General features: G+C 45.6%; 1 protein-coding gene across 1 annotated transcript in view; it reads right to left on the bottom strand.

Annotated features, from left to right (window-relative positions):
• The window catches only part of CUNH16orf78 (chromosome unknown C16orf78 homolog), a 29520-nt gene extending 24420 nt beyond the window's left edge, over nucleotides 1-5100 (bottom strand). The window contains exons 1-2 of the mRNA XM_088471961.1: nucleotides 4996-5100; nucleotides 1748-1888 (exon numbers count right to left, since the gene is read on the bottom strand). Coding sequence (XP_088328087.1) covers nucleotides 1748-1888; nucleotides 4996-5100 — 246 coding nt within the window. The remainder of the gene's footprint in view (nucleotides 1-1747; nucleotides 1889-4995) is intronic.
• Nucleotides 5101-25717: the final 20617 nt, after the last annotated feature.

The raw sequence follows: 25717 nt of genomic DNA, 5'->3' as shown, positions 1-25717 counted from the left end.
AGTGGTCTGCGCACATCTCTAGTATTTTCTACAGTACTTTTCTGTGAGGTAAATAGATTCTGGATCTGGAAAGATACAGAAAAAGTGTTTGCTATACTTTGTGCAGTAAAAATAATTAAGAAATAACGGGCCTGATTCATTACGGATCGCAACTGCAACAGTGTGCGCAGATCGGCTGATGGTACATACTGCGTATGGGTAGTGTGCATGCCCGAGTTCCCAGTGTGATCACACTGCGATCACTTACTCAGACAAAAAAGCCATCGCAGACCAAGGGGCAGGACGACAGCGTTTGGGGTGGTGACAGAGTGGTCCGGCGGCATACATCGCCGCCAGTGCTGGGTAGTACACTCGTACTACCCGGCGGTGGTGTGTGTTTCAGTAGCCAGTGAGAGTCAGACAGACTCTCATTGGCTGCTGCACCCACTGCTCACTCATTAGCTCTGCCTTCTGGCTACCGCACTGGGTGATGGGCAAGACGTTATGATGCCTCTCCCATAGTACTGAGCAGGAGGACGGTAGAGCGGACAGCGGGGGGCGCGGGGATTCAGGTGGTTTGTGTGTTTAGGTTTCTTGTTAGGGGGGACCTCTACAGGGGGCACTGCATAGGGGGGAGCACTACTGGGGAAACTGTATAAGGGGGACTGTATAAGGTGCACTACATAAGAAGGACCACTACTGGGGGAACTGCATAGGGGCACTGTATAAGGGGCACTACTGAGGGCACTATCAGGGGAACTACTGGAGGCACTGCATAAGGGGGACCACTACTGGGGGCACTGCATAGGGGGATTATATAAGGGGCACTGTATAAGGGGCACCACTGGGGGAACTGCATAAGGGGGCCCACCACTGGGGTGCTACATAGGGGGGACCACTACTAGGGGCACTGCATAGGGAGGATCAGTACTCGGGGCAATGTATAAGGGGCACTACTGGGGACACTGTATAAAGGGCACTACTGGGGGCACTGTATAAGGGTGCACTACTGGGGCACTGTATAATGGCACTACTGGGGCAGTACTACATGGGGCACTGCTACTGGGGACATTGCATAAGGGGCACTACTACAGTGGGCATTGCAAGAGGGGCACTACAACTGGGGGCATTAAGGTGCATATGGAATGGAAAGGAATGTTCCCAGAGAGAAGAGAAACAATCCTCATTTTCAATAGCCACACCCCTTGTGACATGTGGCCACACCCACTTTTCGGCACACGCACAAAGGGGGGTGCTCCGTTTTTCACCTGGCCCTGGGTTCCAAATACCCTAGTTATGCTACTGCACGAAAGTGCATAAATTAGCCGCAGCGACAACATATGCAGCTTGAGTACTCAATGTGTGCGACATTTCTGAGTAAGGTCAGCCCTGTTGTAATTGTGTGTGAGAGGCCAATGTTACTCGATGTTCCTGATGTATACGCAGTACTGCAGTATTATGGATGTAAGATAGCGGTAGTGGGTGTCTCTATGCTGACTGTGTGATCCGTAATAAATCAGGCCCAACATTCTGTTCACGTACAATTGCATTCAGCATTCAGCTCACGCACCTTATTAATGTGAGAAGTGACTCTGACCTGGGTCAGGCTTAGAATAAAACCAAAATGGTTATGTCAATGGATTATTCTAAGTAAAAGTTTCATATTATATTTCAGAAAAAAACTGAATGTGGGTGTATTGTGGCTAAACAGGTGCATTGGTGCAAAATAAATTGAGCTGCAGTGAAAAAAACTGAATTTATAATTTACCTGGTAAATGTTGCTGCTTGTACCTGCAGAGGAGACATCCGTCAGTTTTACAAGGTTCCGTTGTACTTTTCTCTGTTCGTGCATCAGGAGATTATCATTGACAGACTTCATGGTGTCTATAGAGCTACTAAGCTTCTTAAGCTGGAAAACAAGCATTGTATATTACCACACAAAATAGAATGACTTGCACCTAAAGACAATTAAATCTGCTGCAACTATAATTTATATGTATTGGTAACTTGGCCAAACAAAATCAAATAATTAATTAATCTCTAGTCAAAATTACTGTTAACACATTTTTTCGAATGATCAACTCTGATTAAGGCCCGTATTCAATTAGAGGCGAAAAGTCGGAAAGGTTTCGCCTGTCCGACTTTCAGCCTCCTTCACCTGTTTCAGAGGCGAAAACTTTTGATGCGCGTCCCTGCTTTTCGCCCTACTCAATTCCAAACCACGCGGAAACGTAAAGTGGCGAATGCGGAACAGGCAGAAAGTACTGTCAGAAGTGGGGAAATCAGTCTGTACCCCAAAAAGAGATGCATTAACATAAGGAACCAATGTAGTGTACTCATGGCCCTAATAAAAGTGTTTGGGGTACTTAAGTAGTTTAAATTGCTTGTTAAAACGTCTATGCAAAAGTGGTGAAGAATGGCATAAAGTAGTATTTTTTGGTGAAAATAAGTAGTCCAGTCACATTTGGGTTACTTGAAAATGGGTGCTAGCATATTTAATTGTTTCTAAAGTGTACTTTTAAAAAATGTCAAAAACACACCTGCTACATGCACCTGCAATCCCCAAAACACCTGACCCATCCTTGCAGACCCCCCAGAAATCTATTTTGCTTGTTTTTATGCTTGTCCCCCCCACTTTTTACTTTTTCGCCCCAAAAATGAAAGCACTTTTTTGGGGTGTTCTTAGGTTTTTTTTTTTCTATTCAAGATTTGGCCTTTGGGGGGACTGTGCCAAGGGTTCTGGGTCGTTTCCCCATGTTTGCACCCCAAAATAAAGATTTTGCACTTCTTTTCAACTGCTATTCATGAATTTGGAGATAAGTTCCGACCAGGCGAAAAGCGGCAATAGGCGAAACCTTTTCGCCGATTACGGCTTTTCGCCTCTAAGTGAATACGGCCCTAAGTGCCCGATTCAGAGATGTACACTATTCCGATATTTACATAGCTGAGCGATTATTGGTCGACTACGCATACGTCATGCTCGCACTGTGCACCATGTTACTTGCAAAGAGGATTTCTTCACAAAGTAATTGATAGTCAGGGACCATTTGGGGTAGGTAACGTGGAGTGGGCGGTAAAAAACTCAGGCATGTCTCCACCTGCGCCTGCAATCCTGTACACAGATAAAGTAGTTCCGACATCTCATTACAGGCAGCCATTCTGCGTGACAATATGGTTACTCAGATGGGCGACTATCGAATGGTCTACGCCGATGGCTACGTACGCACTTGCTTGGATTACGAAGCCTACAGTGGGTGTCTCAATACATTTCCAGCCGGCTACAGCATTAGCATATGTGCTCACACCAGCTGCGTGCGGTATCGCAGCTGCAAATGCATTAGCGTACATCTCTGAATTAGGCCCTATTTTTCCAGGCTGTTGTTGATTGGTAGATTCAACTTTGCTGATTACTTGGCTAAAGTGGTCACATATGCAGCCATCTTGCTACTTGGCGCACACTGGGCCTGATTCAGACCCGGACGCTAAGCTGCGTTCGCTCGCTATGGGCGATCATCGCCCGTCTGCGCATGCATTGCAGTGCGCGTGTGTGAGCCAGTATCTGCAATCGGGAATCGTGCGCTCGTAGCTGAAAGACTGAGCGCTACTTTGAGTGACAAGTGACAGATCGTGCCATTTGTGGGTGGTAACAGGGGAAGGTGCTTGTGAATGGGGGAGTTGTGCTGCGAATGCAGGCTTGTCTGGGCGTCAAAATGGAGTTTTATGGGTATGCATAATTAGCATGGAAGCGTCATTGTACACGTCACTTTCGATTTCAGCCTGCAGTGATCGCAGTGATTGCGGTGGGGTAGGGGCTACCTCAAGCGCTGCGTGCAGCTCCGATGGCTCTCGATGTTACTGATTAATCACACACTTCCTGGAGATGACGTGTGCTAATAAAGGAAAGTGGGCGTCTTTAGACACCTGCCTTCGCTCACTGCCGTCGCTCTATAAGATGTAGAGGGCGTCCTTACGCAATACAGTGCGATCGCGGAATTTGCATACCCGGCCCCTTTTGGCCGCGAGCGATCGTGACTTAGGGTCCAGGTCTGAATCAGGCCCACTGTCCTATAAACAACCTTATTTACTAACATGCCCTACTAAAATGATTGTTTTATTTTTGCCAATAATCATAAATGGCTAATTTCATCTTAATAATAGATATTTTAAAATGTTTTCCACCCCATCTCACCGCATGGCTTGTACCCAGCTCTCACACGGGCTCTCTGTTGTAATGACTCAGTAGAATCATAGATAATAACGAGTAAGAGAAAAGTAGTCTGGAAGAGGAAACACCATAATTCGGGTAAGGTGGAGGAAAGGAGTAACATTTCAAAATGTCTGATACCTCTTTCCCATTGCAAATGCCGGGTCGCACGTGGGATTTCTACACGCGTCCATCCCGAGTGTGACCCCGCTGAGAACCTTTTCAGACTGGCTTCACGACCCGGCATCACTGCCGAGCCGGCGCTTGGACATGAGATCATCTCCAATTGCCGCCTCTTCCTATGCAGTGAAAAGGACCCGGGTTGCCTCGACCCGGGTTACTTGTTCACACTGCACCTCGAGCCGGGTTGAACACATGTCCAACCCTGCTCGTTACCCGAGTTGAAATGTAGGATTGGTTTTGGGGTCCCGGCGGTCGGGATACTGCCTATGAGAATACCGACAGCGACATCCCAATAGTAAGAATCCCGACACTACCAGGTAAGTACCCTAACCCTAACCCTCCCCAGTGCCTCTACCCAACCTCCTCCCTAGTGTCCAAACATAACCTCCCCCTCCCTGCACCCTAAACCTAACCCTCCCCCCTTAGTGCCTAACCCTAACCCCTAAACCTAACCCTCCCCTGATATTGTACTTACCTTCGGGATTAACGGCACCAGTGTTTTGACCATCGGCATCCTGCACACCAGGGTGCTGACTACATCAATATATATATATATTTTGCAAAAAAGTAATTGGAGATACAGATTTATTCTACAGTAAAATTGTAATATGAAACAGCATATTACTTACCTGAAACGACTCTCTGTCATTGGAGACCCTTAGAGTTCTTGCTCTTTTATTGTCTATCCAGTCTATAATTGCACTGCCCACCTTTGTCTTGTTTTCACTAGACATCTATCAGCTGTCTGAAGATGCCATTTGCACAGACAATGAATATTGTAATCACATTTTAATGGCAAGGGCTGCTGATGTTTTGTTCATTGTGCAGCAGTTGAGTCACAGGTGACACATTAGTACACGAGCTGTGGAGTGATGCGATACCATGGCAACTGATATGCACACATACTGCAGATACTGTTCAATGGATTGTGACATCAGAGAGTGTTTGTTTCGTAGCTTATACCTCACAATGGAGGAGATGTACTAAGCCTTGGAGAGAGGTTTAGTGGAGGGAGCGAGGGGGAAATGTACTAAGCCTCGGAGATAGATAAAGTGGAGAGAGGTAAAGTATCAACCAATCAGCTCCTAACTGTCACTTTCAAAAACAGGCTGTAAAATGACAGTTAGGAGTTGATTGGCCTTTACTTTATCTCTCTCCACAGCTTAGTACATATACCCCAATGTATCAACCAATCAGCTCCTAACTGTCAGTTTACAGGCTGTGTTTGAAAAATGTCAGTTAGAAGCTGATTGGTTGGTACTTGATTTTCATCATCTTGATCACTTTCTCTCTCTCCAAGGGGCCTATTCATCATTACTAAACAAATTGATGGAGGTAATTAGGTAGAACTCCATGCGAGTTCTAAACCTAATTACCGGAGGATTTCATCATTCCTCCTCTCCATAAGTATCTATTCTGTAAAGCTGTCATTTTTGCGATGACAGCTTTTCCGAAAATAGATACTTTCCCCTCTCTACTCTACCTTACCACAGCTGTAATCAGTGCTGCGCATGCGCAGTTATGTTCACAGTAATCAGTGATATCTCCTGTGCTAAGTTTGTTAATGAATACTAAGATAATGGTAATTAAGGAAAATGTCCTTAAAACAGTTTTTCTTGTGTTGATGAATAGGCCCACAAGGCTGAGTACATCTGCACCTCAATATATATAATGCAATTTAATTTGTCCACTTGTGTATATCCAGATGGAACTGCAGGACGCTCGCAAGCGGGTCGATGGTACCCAAATGCGCATGCGCACGACGGAGGCTGCTCTGTCGTACGCGTGCGCGAGACCCGGCGAGCGACGGGGAAGCAGTCGCTCGGGGCCTCGCACCAAAGGGGGCGTGCTGTCGATGGTGAGTGACAGCACGCCCCCTTTGGTGAGCGTGCCGAGGCGTGGCTGCCCAGACAGGCGTTCCGTCTGGGTCCGGCCCCACTGACATCACTAGTGAGCCAAAATCACTCCAGGGCTTGCGGCAGCGAGACCCTACCGCAGGGTCTCGTCGCAAGCCCGATGGTCGCGATGGTCTTGACCATCGCGATCATCATCATGGACGCTCGCATAAGCTGTGGGTGGTAACCCACAGCTATGCGAGCGTCCAGGAGGATGCACCAAAAAAAAAAAAAGCCCTGATTCAGAGCGGGCGCTCGTTCAGAGTGTCCGGCTCTGAATCAGGCCCTCAGTACTTTCCACAGTTCCTTTTGCTAACAACAGAGGGCCTGATTCAGAACCGCTTGTAAGCGGCCGCTCGTTCGCTCCGAGTGATGTTCGCACAACTGCGCATGTGTATGGGTTGTAATACGCATGCGCGAACCAGTCATTGCGGTCGGAAATTGTGTGCTCGCAAAATAGCGAATGCCTGCTAATTTGAGTGAAAGAATGAGGCGTTTGTGGGAGGTAACAGGGGAAGGTGCTTGAAAACGGGGAGTGGAGATCCGAACACATGCGTGCCAAACAGTCAAAACAGGCATTTTAAGGGTGTGCATAATTAACAAAGCAGCGTCATCGACCACGTCACTTGGTTGTCTTTTAGCCTGAACTGCTCGCATGATTGCGGTAGGAAAATGCTACCACAAGCACTGCGAGCAGTTCATACACCTTTCGATGTACTCGATTAATCTAATAAATAGCAGAGATGACGTAGGATGCGAGCAGCCAGGGGGTGTTTCTTAAAAAAAAGCGAGCGCATGTTTCGTTCGCTCGTTCAGACATAGAGGCGTCAACAGAACGCACAGAGCGAGCGCTCTATTTAAATATTCGGCCCCTTTTTCTGAACGAGCGAGCGCAAACAGCGTCCGGCTCTGAATCAGGCCCAGAGGTTCATTTAGAAACTGGTGGCCATGCTAACAAATACTACTGATTAAACTGACTTGGTTGAGAATGAACGTTAATTTTAAGGATATTGTAAGCAGAAGTGTTTTTCTCCACTAACAGCTTACATACTGTACACATGCAACATATTATACTCTGTCCAGATACACAAGTAACATGAAATTGCTCAACTAGGGAAGTTCCGTATATATATATATATATATATATATATATATATATATATATTTTAGGGGTGTGCACCGGCCACTTTGTGTTAGGATCTTTCTTCGTGTTTTGGATCTGGATTGGTTTTGCCAAAACCACCCTTCCATGTTTTGGGTTCTGGGTTTTGTGTTTTGGATCTGTATTTTTTTTTAAAAAAAGCTTAAAAACAGCTAAAATCACAGAATGTGTTGGTTTTTTTGCTCCTATGCTATTAACCTCAATAACCTTAATTTCCACTAATTTCCAGTCTATTCTGAACACCTCACAATGGTGTTTTTATGTCCAAAAGGTTGCACCGAGGTAGCTGGATGACTATGCTAAGCGACACGAGTGGGCGGCACAAACACGTGACCCATCTAGGAGTGATACTGCAGTGGCAGACAGGATGGCAGTTTGAAAAACTAGGCCCCAAACTGTACATAATGTAAAGAAAAAAAAGAGGTGCAAGATGGAATTGTCCTTGGGCCCTCCCACCCACCCTTATGTTGTATAAACAGGACATGCACACTTTAACAAACCAATAATTTCAGTGCCAGGGTCTGACACACAACTGTGACTGAAATGATTGGTTCGTTTGGGCCCCCACAAAACAAGCTGGCAATTAATATGTCCCTGCACAAACTGGCTCTACGGAGGCAAGATGTCGTCCTCATCCACCGATTCCTCACCCTCTTCAGTGTTGTGTACATCCTCACAGAGTATTAACTCGTCCCCACTGGAATCCACCACCACAGGTCCCTCTGTACGTTCTGGAGGCTGGTCTCCCTGGAAGAGTTGATAATTCATTTTTATGAACATCATCTTCTCCACATTTTGTGGAAGCAACCTCCTACGCCTTTCGCTGACAAGGTTCTCGGCTGCACTAAACACTCTTTCGGAGTACACACTGGAGGGGGGGCAACTCAGGTAAAATAGAGCCAGTTTGTACAGGGGCCTCCAAATTGCCTCTTTTTCCTGCCAGTACAGGTATGGACTGTCTGACATGCCTACTTGGATGCTGTCACCGATGTAATCCTCCACCATTCTGTCAATGGTGACAGTATCATATGTAGTGACAGTAGACATGTCAGAAATTGTTGCCAGGTCCTTCAGTCCGGACCAGATGTCCAAACTTGGTCCTGCCTGCCCTGCATCACTGCCAGCGGGTTGCTTAGGATACCTAAGTTTTTTCCTGGCAGCCCCAGTTGCGGGAGAAAATGAAGAAGGAGCTGACAGTGTTTTCACCAGCAGGTCTTTGCACCTCTGCAGGCTTGTGTCGGCCAGAAAGAGAGACACCACATAGGATTTAAACCTAGGATCGAGCACGGTGGCCAAAATGTAGTGGTCTGATTTCAACAGATTGACCACCCTGGAATCCTGGCAAAGCGAATGAAGGGCTTCATCCACAAGTCCCACGTGCCGAGCGGAATCGCTCCGTCTTAGCTCCTCCTTCACTTTCTCCAGCTGCTTCTGCAAAAGCCTGATGAGGGGAATGACCTGACTCAAGCTGGCAGTGTCTGAACTGACTTCACATGTGGCAAGTTCGAAGGGCTGGAGAACCTTGCACAACACGGAAATCATTCTCCACTGCGGAGTCAGGTGCATACCCCCTCCTTTGCCTATGTCATAGGTGGATGTATAGGCTTGAATGGCCTTTTGCTGCTCCTCCATCCTCTGAAGCATATAGAGGGTTGAGTTCCACCACGTCACAACCTCTTGCTTCAGGTGATGGCGGGCCAGGTTCAAGAGTGTTTGCTGGCGCTCCAGTCTTCGGCACACAGTCGCTGAATGGTGAAAGTGGGCAGAAATTTTTCGGGCCACCCAAAGCATCTCCTGCACGCCCCTGTCGCTTTTCAGAAAATTCTGCACCACCAAGTTTATTGTGCGAGCAAAACATGGGACGTGCTGGAATTTGCCCAGATGTAATGCCCGCACAATATTGGTGGCGTTGTCAGATATCACAAATCCCCAGGAGAGTCTAAGTGGGTTAAGCCACTGGGTGATTATTTCCCTCAGTTTCTCTAAGAGGTTGTCGGCGGTGTGCCTCTTACTGAAACCGGTGATACACAGCGTAGCCTGCCTTGGAACAAGCTGGCATTTCTGAGATGCTGCTACTGGTGACGCTACTGCTGTTGCTGCGTAAGGTGATACATCTACCCAGTGGGCTGTCACAGTCATATAGTCCTTAGTCTGCCCTGTTCCACTTGTCCACATGTCCGTGGTTAAATGGACATTGGGTACAACGGCATTTTTCAGGACACCGAGGACACTTTTTCTGACGTTTCTGTACACATTCTTGGTATCGCCTGCATAGTGAAGTGGAATCTAGACGGGATTTGGAACCGGGGACACTACCTCCATCAATTGTCTAAATCCCACTGCACTAATGGTGGATACCGGACGCATGTCTAACACCAACATAGCAGTCAAGGCCTCAGTTATACGTTTTGCTTCAGGATGACTGCTGTCGTACTTCATCCTCCTCGCTAATGACTGTTGGAGGGTCAATTGTTTAGTAAAAGCAGTGGTGTTCCTACTTCTTCTCTGGGATGATGAACGACTCCCAGCAGCAGCAACAGCAGCAGCGGCAGCAGGAGGCGTAGCAATGCAGGATCCTCCGGAGGAATCCCGGATAGGAGAGTCAGTCATGCCAGTGACATGGCCTGCAGGACTACTTCCGATCCTGACTAAGGAGGAAATTGACGAGGAGGGAGTTGACGGTGTGGTTTGCAGGCGCTTGGATACAACAGGACAACGGGATTTAGGTGTCCCTGGACTGCTTACGGTCTTAGCCAAAGTTTCTGAACTTGACAGTAACTTTTTATGAACGCGCTGCAGGTGCCGTATAAGGGAGGATGTTCCTAGGTGGTTAACGTCCCTACCCCTACTTATTTCACCTTTACATATGGTACATATGGCAAGACAGTTGTTGTCCGGATTTGGATAGAAATATTGCCAGACCAAAGAGGTGGAATGTTTGGTCTTCTGCCCAGGCATGACCGTGATGGGCTTTTTCATCCCACGGACAACAACTGTCTCCCCCGGAGCCTGATTTAAACAAACCACATCACCATCAGAATCCTCCTCGCCAACTTCCTCCTCAGCGCCAGCTACACCAGTATCCTCATCCTGTTGTACTTCAACAGTGACATCTTCAATTTGCATATCAGCAAGTGGACTGTGGGTGCTCCTTTCAGCACTTGCAGGGGGCGTGCAAATGGTGGAAAGAGCCACCTCTTCCCGTCCAGTGCTGGGAAGGTCAGGCATCGCAACCACCACCACACTTGGACTCTCCTTGGGGATTTGTGATATCTTCTTAGAACGCACAGTTCTTTGCTGTGCTTTTGCCAGCTTAACTCGTTTGATTTTTTTAGTGGGAGGAGGGCTTCCATCGTCATGTGAAGCTGAACCACTAGTCATGAACATAGGGAAAGACCTTAGCCATTCCTTGCCACTCCGTGTCGTAAATGGCATATTGCCAAGTTTACGTTTCTCTTCAGATGATTTAAATGTTTTTTTCAAGGTAATTTTCCTGAACTTTGCCATTTGGGATTGTATGTGCCCTCTACTATGACATTGGGCATCAGCCTTGGCAGACGACGTTGATGGCATGTTATCATCTATGTCATGACTAGTGGCAGCAGCTTCAGCACTAGGAGGAAGTGGTTCTTGATCTTTCCCTATTTTATTTTTATCAGAGAAAGTTTGGTCCTCCATTTATGTTATATTGATATATACGTGCGGCTAAGGCGCACACAAACAGAAAATAATTTTTTATTTTTGTTGGAGACTAGTGCACTTTGTGGGTTACACCACCCTTTAAGAAATGAGCCAGCCGGCCCTTTACTTATGGGACACAGGCGCACGCTTGGCGCTGCTCCTTTGTTGATGCACATGCAGCCACAGTGCACACATTTCAAACACAGAAAATATTTTTTTCATTTTGTTTGGAGTGTACTTTGGGGGTTACAGCACCCTTTAACAATCAAGCCAGCCGGCCCTTTACTTATGACACAGGTGCACACTTGGCACTACTTCGTTGATGCACGTGCGGCTACTGCGCACACAAGTTACAAACAGAAAATATTTTATTTTTTTTGCACTTGGGGGGAGCACCCCTGATGGACAGAGCACCCCCTGGACAACACTACAGCACCCCTTTAGGACTGGGACTCTGCACAGGACTTTGGAGTGGACACAGCCCCTATGGACAACTGACTGCACAACACAGTCCAGCCAGCCCCTATGGACTTTGAAGGAGTGGACACAGCCCTTATGGACAACAGCAGCACAGCACAACACTACACTGCACTACACTACACTACACAGCCCTAACTTCCACCCTCCCTCTTCACTGTCCACAGCCGAGTGAGAAAATGGCGCCGACGCGGGTACCTTATATAGGATCCAAAACCCGCGAGACCCGGAAGGCGGGATGATGACGTTTTGCCTTGATTTCAGATCCGAGTTAGGCGGGAAAAGTCGAACCCGCTCACCCCTAATATATATATATATTAGGGGTGTGCACCGGACACTTTTCGTGTTTTGTGTTTTGGTTTTGGATCTGGATCTTTCTTCGTGTTTTGGATCTGGATTGGTTTTGCCAAAACCACCCTTCCGTGTTTTGGGTTCTGGGTTTTGTGTTTTGGATCTGGATTTTTTCTTAAAAAATAAAAAAAAAACGCTAAAATCACATAAATGGGCCTTTTTTTGTTCCTACGCTATTAATAACCCCAATAACATTAATTTCCACTCATTTCCACTCTATTCTGAACACCTCACACCTCACAATATTGTTTTTAGGCCAAAAGGTTGTACCGAGGAAGCTGGATGACTATGCTAAGCGACACAAGGGGGCGGCACAAACACGTGGCCCATCTAGGAGTGGCACTGCAGTGGCAGACAGGAAGCCAATCAGCGTTATGGTGCCCATTTGCATGTAGCACGAACCCGGGAGATCCGTGCTACATGCATCTGTGTGATTGGCACAGAGCAATGACAGGTCCGTGAGACCCGTCTGTGCTGCTGTGGTAAAAAAAAAAAAAAAAAACCTGTGTAAAAAAAGAAAAAAATGGCGTGCACCCCCCCAAAAAAGAGCAACCAGCCCCGGGCATTAGTAACCCAGTGCTGGGTGTGCTTAAATACAGGGGACAAACGACGTAGGGGTCCCCTGTACTTAAGCACAACCAGCACCGGGCTAGTCAGAACCAGCGCTGGTTGCCAAAATACGGGGGACAAACGACGTAGGGGTCCCCTGTATTCTGCGCAACCAGCTCTGGGCTCTGATCCGGTCCTGGTTCTGGAAATATAGGGGACAAAAAATGAGTAGGGTTCCCCTGTATGTTCCAGAACCAGCACTGGACTTTTTCTAGCGGGGGGCTGATGCCACAGCCAGGGGAGCCCTTTCACCGGGCCCCCCAGCCGCAGCATCAACCCTGACCGCTAGTCAGCCCAGGCCGGGGATCCCTGGAGAGCTGGGGACCCCCCCAATAAAGGGGTCACCCTCTCCAGGGCACCCCAGGCCCAGGCTGATAGCCCGGGGCTATCCCCGCCACCCCTGGTGGCGGTGGGTGGCGGGTTGATTGTGTGGTGTGGTGTAAATAAAGAATATCAAACATTGTCTTTACAAGTAGAACTGCAAGTCCCAGCTAGCCTGCCCCGCATGCTGGTACTTGGAGAACCACAAGTACCAGCATGCAGGGCATTAAGGGCCCACTAGTACCTGTAGTTCACCTGTAAAAAAAATGTTTAAAAAAACACAGGACACACACCGTGACAGTATAAGTTTATTAAACATACATACACACACACACATGTACACATACTCACCTATGTAACCTGTAGCATCGGTCCACTTGTCCGGTAAAGTATCCCTAGGGGACCTGTGAAAAAAAACATACTCACCATCTCCTATGCGAGGTTCTGTCCTCTTCGTTCCAAAGTAGGCATCCCCGGACTTGGCAAAAAAAAAAAACGAAAACGCGATCCACGAACTTAGTACCGTTCTATAGAACGGTACTTCCCGAATGAGAGCTTAGCGGCGGGGTATCACCATGGAAACCCCGCTGCTAAGCGTTCATTGGCTGAGAGAGGTCATCTCCCGTCTCTCAGCCAATGAACGGCTCCCTCCATTGTAGTCAATGGTGGGAACCGCAGGGTAAACTTTAATAACCTTGCGGCTCCCAGCATTGACTACAATGGAGGGAGCCGTTCATTGGCTGAGAGACGGGAGATGGCCTCTCTCAGCCAATGAACGCTTAGCAGCGGGGTTTCCATGGTGATACCCCGCCGCTAAGCTCTCATTCGGGAAGTACCGTTCTATAGAACGGTACTAAGTTCGTGGATCGCGTTTTCGTTTTTTTTTTTTTTGCCAAGTCCGGGGATGCCTACTTTGGAACGAAGAGGACAGAACCTCGCATAGGAGATGGTGAGTATGTTTTTTTTCACAGGTCCCCTAGGGATACTTTACCGGACAAGTGGACCGATGCTACAGGGTTACATAGGTGAGTATGTGTACATGTGTGTGTGTGTGTGTGTGTGTGTGTGTATGTATGTTTAATAAACTTATACTGTCACGGTGTGTGTGTCCTGTGTTTTTTTTAAACATTTTTTTAGAGGTGAACTACAGGTACTAGTGGGCCCTTAATGCCCTGCATGCTGGTACTTGTGGTTCTCCAAGTACCAGCATGCGGGGCAGGCTTGCTGGGACTTGCAGTTCTACTTGTAAAGACAATGTTTGATATTCTTTATTTACACCACACCACACAATCAACCCGCCACCCACCGCCACCAGGGGTGGCGGGGATAGCCCCGGGCTATCAGCCTGGGCCTGGGGTGCCCTGGAGAGGGTGACCCCTTTATTGGGGGGGTCCCCAGCTCTCCAGGGATCCCCGGCCTGGGCTGACTAGCGGTCAGGGCTGATGCTGCGGCTGGGGGGCCCGGTGAAAGGGCTCCCCTGGCTGTGGCATCAGCCCCCCGCTAGAAAAAGTCCAGTGCTGGTTCTGGAACATACAGGGGAACCCTACTCATTTTTTTCCCCTGTATTTCCAGAACCAGGACCGGATCAGAGCCCAGAGCTGGTTGCGCAGAATACGGGGGACCCCTACGTCGTTTGTCCCCCGTATTTTGGCAACCAGCTCTGGTTCTGACTAGCCCGGTGCTGGTTGTGTTTAAGTACAGGGGACCCCTATGTCGTTTGTCCCCTGTATTTAAGCACACCCAGCACTGGGTCACTAATGCCCGGGGCTGGTTGCTCTTTTTTTGGGGGGGGGGCACGCCATTTTTTTCTCTTTTTACACAGGTTTTTTTTTTTTTTATTTACCACAGCAGCACAGACGGGTCTCACGGACCCGTTAGTGCTCTGTGTCAATGACACAGATGCAAGTAGCACGGATCTCCTGGTCCGTGCGTGCATCTGTGTCATTGAAATACACAGCAGCACAGACGGGTCTCACTGACCCATCTGTGCTCTGTGTCACTGTCAATCACACAGATGCATGTAGCACGGATCTCACGAGTCCGTGCTACATGCAAATGAGCACCATAATGCTGATTGGCTGAGAGCCGTGACAGACGGCTCTGTCAGCCAATCAGCACTTTGCCCATTAAAGGCAAAGGCATTTTTTTTTAAATGGCCGCTCGAGGCAAAACCTCGAGATCCGACAGCAGATCTCGAGGTTTTGCCTCGGGAGAGGGATCCGGGGCAGACAGGGAGATCCGAGCTTGGGCTCGGATCGCCCCGGATCCCCGAAGTTCGGGTGGGTTCGGTTCTCAGGGAACCGAACCCGCTCATCCCTAATATATATATACAAAAATAAAATAATCATTGGGCCCCTACCCCACCGCAAGCACTGCAGGCTGAAATCCAAGTAACGTGTACAATGACGCTTCCATGCTAATTATGCACACCCATAAAACTCCATTTTGACGCCCAGACACGCCTGCGTTCGCAGCACCACTCCCTCATGTACAGATTTAGTCTCCCATATCCAAAATGCTTGGGACCAGGGGTATTTTGGATATCGGAATATTCTGTTTTTTGCAATATTAGTATACCATAATGAGATATTTTGGAAATGGGAACCCAATCTAACCACTGAATGCATTTATGTGTTAAATACACCTTATACACACAGGGCCTGATTCAGAGCCACTCGCGAGCGCACAGCGCTCGCAAACGGCTAGATGTATCACCCCTGCGCATGCACCACATCTGTTGTGCGCATATTGAGCCCCACCGAGCGACTGAACTTCAGTCGCTGCAGGGCTTGCTACAAGACGGGGCGGCTGTCGATGGTGAGTGACAGCTCGCCCCCTTTTGTAGGCTGGAACGTCTGCTGTTTGTGGGAGGCCCTACTGACATCATTACTAATGTCAGTAGTGGACTTCCTGCTCTATTAGAGCAGGAAGTCCACTCGGCCTTGCGGTAGCCAAGACCCTACCACAGGGTCTTGTCGCAAGGTCGATGGTCGCGATAATCATGACGGCCTCCTGGCCGCTCGCACAAGCTGTGGGAGGTCTCCCACAGCTTAGCGAGCGGCCAGAGAAAAAAAAAACCATGCCCATCAGTCCCTGCGAGCTGCCTCCGGCAGCGAGCGGGTCTGAATCAGGGCTACAGCCTGCAGGTAATTTTATACAATATTTTCAATAACTCTGTGGCTCAAACAAAGTTTGTGTACATGTACATACATCAAATTCATTCATGTTTCATATACGCCTTAAAGCCTGAAGGTAATTTTATACAATGGTTTTAATAATTTTGTGCCTTAAACAAAGCTTGTGTTCATTGAACCATCAAAAATTGTTCTCAGCCATGCTAAAGAGATTCCGTATTTCAGAATATTTGGATATGGAAGACTCAACCTGTATGTATATATATCATTTGTATTTACATTTATTTATTATTTTTACAGCACTTTTTTTTTTAAAACATCAAACGAGGAAAAGAAGGAAAAGTTTAAAGATTATGGGCCTGATTCAGAGACACGCGGTAATGCAATCGCAGCTGCATACTCTCACGGATCGCAGTTGCTAAATTATGCTTTTCAAAACACATCCGAGCATAGGGACGCCTACTGCTACTGCTGCCTTCTCATCCGTATGACCATGTGCAACAGTGCAAACATCGGAACCATCGACGCACAGCAGGCAGTCATGCTTCATCTGTGGCAGGTCTGACCAGCCGCAGACTCGGCAGCTCTCCTGACACGCTGAAAGCTCTGGTGCTGCTAAAGCGATCTCAATGGCTAATTTATGCATGTGCATGAAACAGCGTTTAAACGGTCACATGCCTGCGTTTATATAACCATTCTCCTGTTACCACCCCCAAATGCTAACTACTTGTCAGTCACTTTGCGGGTGCTTACTCAGTGCGTGCATAATCACAATGCAATTACTGCACCAGTGCAGTACAGCGTTCCCGAATGCGCATTAGCAAACAATCACGCGATCTGCGTAAAAATCGCCATTGTGCTCCTCTTTGAACCAGGCCCTGTGACGTCATTAACACTTTGGAGATCATTAATGGATGGTTAAGTGGATGCAGAGCAACAGTGACTTTGGACCCACTAGATGCCTAAGGGGGTCATTCAGACCCGCTCCCATGGGAACGCCTACCGTCTGAAGCCGGCCCCACTGACATCACTAGTGATGTCAGTGGGAGAGATTTTGGCTCTGCTAGAGCCAAAATCACTCCTGGGCTTGTGGCAGGGAGACCCTACCGCAGGGTCTCTGTTGCAAGTCCGATGGTCGCGATGGTCAAGACCATCGCGACCATCTTTTTGGCCGCTTGCATATGCTCTGGGTGGTCACCCACAGCTATGCGAGCGGCCAGGAGGCCGCTCCATTTTCATGGAGGAGGGCCCTGATTCAGAGCGAGCGCTCTGGTCAGAGCGTCCGGCTCTGAATCAGGCCCTCAGTGTTTCCAATGGCACCAAGAGTTGTAAGGAGGAAAATAGAATCATTGAGCAAGATGGAAGTGGTTATGCAGGGCCCCAAGAAATGTCACAAAGTGTTTATTACAAACACACAGATGTCACATGTAACAAAGACTTCTGGGTAAATGTAATAGCCTGTGAACTGCAGGCATTGGCAGGTTCGCCGCGAGTCTGACCAATGTTTTAAAATAGCAATCATTTAACAGACAACCTGGTTTTGACTTTTAAATTATTGGTACTTTAAAACATCGGCCAGATTCACTGCAAACCCGTCATTGCCTACAGTTCGCATTTACCCCCTGGTGTCCCCTAACCCATGTGCTTTTTGGAATCCATGAGTGGCTCTAAACCAAGCAATGTAGAAAGGTTTATTTTATTTTTCCACCTCTCCAAAGATCAAGTACTTAGCTTTTTTCCAGTTAGGTAGGTGTCCCCCATGAGTGGAGGAAAGGTATGTACCGTGAAATTATATGCACGATACAGACCTTCAGGGTAAACTGATGCAATAGAAAGGCTTTCTGCAGGGTACATTAGGTTCATTCCATAAATGACCACCTTTGAGTGCCAGACATTTCTCAGTAACAAGGACAGATCAATTTTAAAAATTTTGTTTAGTCATTCTTTGTGATCACATTTGTCTTTACACAGTTAAGTTGTGTTTTGGATGTTATCTGCCTTTTACACCGTGCTTTCAAACGGGAAGCAGTCGGGAAGCCGATGGACAGAATCCCGACCGTCGGCTTCCCTACTGTCTAATCCCGGCAAGGGCTAAATAACAGGCGCCGGAATCCCGATGCCTGTCATTTTACCTACGCCGGGAGCCCGACACCTGGAGTACCGATCAAAGGTAAGCCGGGCGCCGGATGCGGGCAGCCGCGGGAAGGGGGGGGGTTAGGTTTAGGGTTCCCGGGGGGGAACTTAGGGTTAGGTACCCCGGGAGAAAGGTTAGGGGTTAGGCTCCCCCACAGGAGACTTAGGTTTAGGCACTTGGGGGGGGGGGGGGGGAGGATAGGGTTAGGCACCCCTAAGGGAGGGTTAGGGGGTAGATTAGGTTAGTCAATACTTACCTCTTGACGATCGGGATTTTCACAACTGCTGAGATGGCGCTGTCGGGCCATGCGGCCGGCGGTAAAACATACTGAATCCTGTCAAACAGTGACTTGCAGTGAGGTCAATGGCTGGGGAGGCACACATGGAGATGGGTCTGAGTGCTGTGAGCCTGCCCATGGTGTGGCCCCACCCCCAGCTCTGCAAGCAGTGTCTGACTATACAGAAGTGAGGCTGAACTGTTGCTCTGCTTCCCCTGCCTACCCTGACTGCACATCCCTGCTTCCAAAGCACTAACAGAACTTATCCCAACCTTTATGTTTTTGGCTATAGACCATATCAAAGTCAATCTCTGGGATATCCTTTTGACCTACAGTCAGAAGGATATCCCAGGCCACACTTTATCCATTACTTTCTATAGGGAAACTGCTATTATTGAATAATTGCAGTAAGCGATAACTGAATTAAAAGGATAAACTTTCATGATAGAAGGAAAAATCATTTTGGTATGGTTCATGTTTGTTACTTTCTGTCAACATAAAAACAGAATTTTTTTTTAGCCAAATGTGAAACAATTCTGATTGAGAATAATGAAAGCAAAAACATAAACAAATCTGCTTATGCAGGACTATAATGAGGATCTTTACCATATTACTCAGGGAACAGTGTCATAGTACAATGTAACATAACTCAATGACAGCCATATTGCAAAGACAAATTACCAGCCATTCTAATTAACATATTGCACCAAACCCCCATATTTTTAAAAATATATATTCTCTGTTTTTGCCAACATCCTCTTTTTCACTGGTTTACAGAGGTTCATTGCTGCATTTAAAGAGGGATTAATAGCTGTAGTGTTGACAGAGGAGCACTCCACGCTGTCTCCCTTCAGTTTACATCCGGACACTGTTTGAGTCACAGCTAGACTTATGGCCCAGACCGAGAATGCACTACAGCGTATGTGTGCTCTCCTGTGCGTCTACTCTCCCCTGTCCTCAAGAGGATGTGCCCCCTGTAATGGAGACTGTATATATATATATATATATATATATTATAAAGGCCATGCTATATTCTGTGTCACCACTGCTGCATGTACATAAACCACTGTCACCATTGGCTGTACTGTGTATATAAGTGTGCTTCACCACTGTTCACATATGACTAACCTCATACATTCCAGACTGCATCTGGGCATCTGTATTGTGTATCTGCATACTATAGCTACATTAACTCTGTTACCCTGCACCTGTAATCGTCTAGGTAATATAAAAAAACCTGGTTAAGTTACTCATCGCGTGGACTGACATCCATCGCATACCGCTGACACCTATCAACATATATAGGTTCTGCCATTATGAAGAACATAAAGAACTGAACTACCTGCACAGATAAGTGTATCATAAGTCCTTCCTATTGGAAATTATATTAATAGTATCCTTTTAGAATATAGGACATAAAGTAATTCAACAAGGAGGTACACCCTGAAATACAGTTAACAGTATTAAATAGCACAAAGAAAAAAGGTTATTACTTTATAGGGCACGCTCGGACCAATTAAGCATACAATATGATAGTAATTATGTCAACTAAATTGAGGAGATTATGACAAATTTTAAAATAGAACCTTTATTAATATTTGAAATAAAATTGTTGTCCGAAATATAAACAAGAATAATGTGTAATCATATGAAAATCAATAAAAATTATTTTAATCCAAAAGAAAATCAAATAATTAAAGTTGAACGACCACTATCTCCTGTGTGCTTTATTTCTTCTTAGATATAATCAATATTCCATAATTGATAATGTCAGTTGGGTGTCTGTAGAACTGAGGACCTATCACACTTACTCCAATAAACAGATATAAGTGCAAATAGTATCCAAAGGTCTTATTTATTGACCCCCAGTACCACCTCTATCTAAAAGAAAAAGTGAGGCTGTTCATTCAGATTCAGGGATGTCTCAGACATTCATCATATCACATTAATAAGTGCCATGTATGTTTAAATTGGATGATCCACTTCCTAAAATTAGTATAGTCCTCTGTGTCGATTTAAAATCAACCGAAATAGGGTATATTTAATGAGGGTACAGAAATTGAGAAGTGCAGCTTTAAAAGTCAATTGTGCATGCCCTTGAAAACTATTGACTGTGACTCTGGACAATTAAACTTCAGCAGAGAGGGAGATTAGGTTCTAAAAAATTCCTAGTATGCACAACCTGTGTTTACTCCCCACACCCTGGTAACAGCGATACTGTACATTATACACTGCTCCATAGAGTGACAGGAAATAAATATATGATCCCCTAACAAACAAGTGTCACACTAATTAGGCCATTAGCAGTCTATTTATTTGTTGGCTAAGCTATCCAGCCTGATAGTTGTTGGGATCATTGGAATCAAATAGGATTCTGTGTAGTCCAGCCTGATAGGTGTTAGGATTCACTGGAATTATATAGGATTCTGTGTCATCATCACACACTAGGAATAACCCATAGATACAGAGTTTAATGGGGTACTGGTTTCGCAGCAGTATCCCCGCAGGTTGCGGACCCTTGAGTGGAACCCAGGAGCAACTATCTGGTAGCTTGACACAGCCAAACACGAGTAGAGTGTGAGCTGTATATCTCCCCAACTCTGCTCAAGCTCCGCTCCATCACCAGTTTGTGTACTGCTCTGAGTACTGCTGTACCTGCTATAGCCAAATAAACTAACCATTGGGTAAGTACCTGGGCTGTTCATAGTTTGTGTCATCCACTGGTGTATGACTACATAACTCTACAACAAGGAATAACTCTTATCGGAATACCGGCATTGGCATGCCAAAGGTAAGTACCGGGGTTTTATTTGCAAGTATAGTTCCTGTCACAAGCAAATTAGGGAAATTATCTATAGGAACTACCGTATTCTCCAGCAAGATAATATCTTGAGAAATATCTTACCCTCCAAACCGTTTATCATTTATAATTTATAGGAAAAACAAATCCTTAAAATCCATTTTGGCGCCTAGCCATCTCAAATTCAATAAAATTATTGATAACACGATTACTAATTCCGAACACTGGTTACCTTATAGACCACCAGGTTTTCACCGTTGTGGGAAGGCCAGGTGTACCATGTGCTCTTATACCAATAAAAAAACAACCACTATAACTCTTAAAGACACAAAAGATCTACATATAATCACCAATTTTATGAATTGTGATTCCACTTATGTAATTTATTTACTTACATGTGGATTATAGTATGTGGGTCGTACTACAAGACCCCTAAAGAGACGATTTATGGAGCACCATTGTAACATCACTAATAGAGTCACTACACATAGCTTATCCTCTCATTATTTGAGAAAACAGAATAGTGATACACAATCCCTTAATATCATAGGACTTGAACACATACAACACTCAGAGGGGTGGAGATAGAGTTTTGAACCTCTCTTCAGGTCTTCTGGATGTTCAGACTAAACTCTTTGCACCCAGAGGGCCTCAATGAGTCTAGAATTAAATGCATTCATCTAGTTCTGGTTAGTTAGGAATAGGTAGATAGGGTCCCCATCATCTATATCCCCACCAGAATATGGGATGCATGTACTCATCTTCACAATAACATCCTAGGTATTCAACTATACTTTTATATCCATACAACAGTGTTTGAAGGATTTATGATGTTTTTTTATCTACATATCCTTATATGATTAATAATTTACTAATCATTGTGTATTATGTACTTAAATTTGACTATAGTCATATCAGCAAACCTTAATAATTATTGGGGTTTTGTTAATAGATGGCTTTTCATATATTATGGTGGACTATACATTCACTATTGATCCATTCTAGTTATCTATAGGAACTCATCACTACTTCAACCATTTAACAGTTGTAAAGAATATATAGTGGATCAAAATTTATGATGTACTACCACCATATGTACCCAGTCTAAGACTGGTTATTGAATAAAATAAAATGTGATTATTTATTCTTATGCTTATTACAAGCTTTTACAAGCTATATAAGTATATTGAGAGCTACAGAGTCTAGTCACGTGATGCGTGTTTACATCACATGACTAGATACTACGATCTGATACGGAAGCTAAATAAAAGCTTTTACAAGTTACACTGGGTCACGTGTGTCCTTTATTGACATCACGTGATCGGACGCTATCCCCTGTGTCTAACGAGACCAGGTAATTCTAAATTCTAATCTTATTAATTAATACTTTTTGTGTTATTTAAGAAATATTAATGTGTATTAATTTGTATTTTAACACTTGAGATCTAGAAGGTTTAGATTTTCTATACGACTTGATTGATTAGATATTGTTGTGAGTCACAGCTGATCATCATCAATGCTTGCATAAGGGTATATAAAGCCCTGTATTGAAATATCGGGATTCTGCTACTGAGGAAGCTGTGGGACCTATCACAGCGAAACGCGTTTAGCACCCCATTATCTTCTATACAGCACTTGGATTCCTATGTGGACCTGTTTCCGGAACAGCACCTTTCACTGCTTTCCAGTCCCTTATCTTCAAACTTCAGCACGCCAGTGCAGGAACATTTGCATCGTTTTTAGGCTGTGGGCACCTAACAAAGTCTGGTAAATACTATTAGCTGGATAATACTCTGGATCCACACATGTAGGCCAGTGACTGTTGCTACATTATATATCTATCAATTTCTCAATCAAGACTCTCATGTTCAATTATTTTTAATATGTATTTTTATTCCATTCATCAAACTCATATGCACATTTTCTGTTGGATTTTTTTTTGACTATATCATTTAAATTTATTATTTAGTTTGTGACTGTTGTCATTATATTAATATGTATTATTAGTTAATTTCTCCACTTTCTCATTGTTTATACTGTGATGCTCATTATTTATGAAATATACGCCTATTATACATATTTTTATATTTTAATAAATTGATATTTTCAATCAAGCCATATAGATATTTATGATTAATTACAATATGTATTGATGTTATATAGATTTTACAAAATTATTCCTTCTATCTTGATGCTGTAGATTTTTTATATTTATATTTGTATCTGTTTATTACAACATTGATAAATTTATTGATTTATGTTATACCAATAGGTATCCTAGCGCTGTTCATACTAGGGGTGAGTGGGTTCGGATTTCTGAAATCCGAACCACCGAGCCGAGGCCAATCCGAGTCAGGCTCGACTTTTCCCGCCTGACTAGGATCTGAAATCGAGGCACAACGTCATCATCCCGCCTTCCGGGTATCGCAGGTTTTGGATTCTATATAAGGTACCCGCGCCTGCGCCATTTTCTCACTCGGCTGTGGACAGTGAAGAGGGAGGGTGGGAGTTAGGGCTGGCTGGGCTGTGTAGTGTAGTGTAGTGCTGTGCTGCTGTTGTCCATAGGGGCTGTGTCCACTCCTCCAAGGTCCATAGGGGCTGGCTGGGCTGTGTTGTGCAGTCAGTTGTCCATAGGGGCTGTGTCCACTCCAAAGTCCTGTGCAGTGTCCCAGTCCTAAAGGGCTGCTGTAGTGTTGTCCAGGGGGTGCTCTGTCCATCAGGGGTGCTCCCCCCCAAGTGCAAAAAAATATAAAATATTTTCTGTGTTTGTGAATTGTGTTCGCAGTAGCCACACGTGCATCAACAAAGTAGCGCCAAGTGTGCGCCTGTGTCATAAGTAAAGGGCCGGCTGGCTCGTCCGTTAAAGGGTGCTGTAACCCCCAAAGTGCACTCCAAACAAAATAAAAAAATATTTTCTGTGTTTGTGAATTGTGTGCACTGTGACTGTACGTGCATCAACAAAGGAGCAGCGCCAAGCGTGCGCCTGTGTCCCATAAGTCTGTTAAAGGGTGGTGTAACCCCCAAAGTGCACTCCACAAAAAACAACCAATTCTTTTTTTGCTGTGTTTGTGTGCGAAATGTATGCGCAGTAGCCGCACGTGCATCAACACAGCAGTAGCACCAAGCGTGCGCCTGTGTCATAAGTCAAGGGCCGGTTTGGACATCTGGTCCGGACTGAAGGACGTGCCAACAATTTCTGACATGTCTACTGTCACTGCATATGATACTGTCACCACTGACAGAATGGTGGAGGAATTATTTTCTGTGTTTGTGAATTGTGTGCACTGTGGCTGCACGTGCATCAACAAAGAAGCAGCGCCAAGCGTGCGCCTGTGTCATAAGTAAAGGGCCGGCTGGCGTGTCCGTTAAAGGGTGCTGTAACCCCCAAAGTGCACTCAGAAAAAAAAGAAGAATTTTTTAATTTTTTTTTGGTCTTTGTGAATTGTGTGGGCTGTAGCCGCACCTGCATCCTCAAAGCAGCAGCGACAAGCGTGCGTCTTTCAAAGGATTACATCAGTGACAGCATCCAAGTAGGCATGTCAGACAGTCCGTACCTGTACTAGCAGGAAAAAGAGGCAATTTGGAGGCTCCTGTACAAACTGGCTTTATTTTACCTGAGTTGCCCCCCCTCCAGTGTGTACTCCGAAAGAGTGTTTAGTGCAGCCGGGAACCTTGTCAGCGAAAGGTGTAGGAGGTTGCTTCCACAAAATGTGGAGAAGATGATGTTCATAAAAATGAATTATCAACTCTTCCAGGAAGACCAGCCTCCAGAACGTACAGAAGAACCTGTGGTGGTAGATTCCAGCGGGGACGAATTAATACTCTGAGGATGAGGATGTACAAAACACTGAAGAGGGTGAGGAATCGGTGGATGAGGACGACATCTTGCCTCCGTAGAGCCAGTTTGTGCAGGGACAGATTAATTGCCAGCTTGTTTTGTGGGTTCCCAAACGAACCAATCATTTCAGCCACAGTTGTGTGGCAGACCCTGGCACTGAAATTATTGGTTTGTTAAAGTGCGCATGTCCTGTTTATACAACATAAGGGTGGGTGGGAGGGCCCAAGGACAATTCAATCTTGCACCTCTTTTTTTTCTTTGCATTATGTACTGTTTGGGGCCTAGTTTTTCAAACTGCCATCCTGTCTGCCACTGCAGTGTCACTCCTAGATGGGCCACGTGTTACTGCCGCCCACTCGTATCGCTTAGCATAGTCATCCAGCTACCTCGGTGCAACCTTTTGGACATAAAAACACTAGTGTGAGGTGTTCAGAATAGACTGGAAATTAGTGGAAATTAAGGTTATTGAGGTTAATAATAGCATAGGAGCAGAAAAACCCACAAATTCTGTGATTTTAGCTGTTTTTAAGCTTTTTAAAAAAAAAAATACAGATCCAAAACACAAAACACGGAAAGGTGGTTTTGGCAAAACCAATCCAGATCCAAAACATGAAGAAAGATCCAGATCCAAAACCAAAACATGAAAAGTGGCCGGTGCACACCCCTAGTTCT

This window comes from Taudactylus pleione, unplaced genomic scaffold (assembly GCF_031769625.1).
Source record: "Taudactylus pleione unplaced genomic scaffold, aTauple2 ptg000117l, whole genome shotgun sequence".
NCBI lineage: Eukaryota > Metazoa > Chordata > Amphibia > Anura > Myobatrachidae > Taudactylus > Taudactylus pleione.
This window is presented reverse-complemented; position numbering and strand designations above follow the sequence as displayed.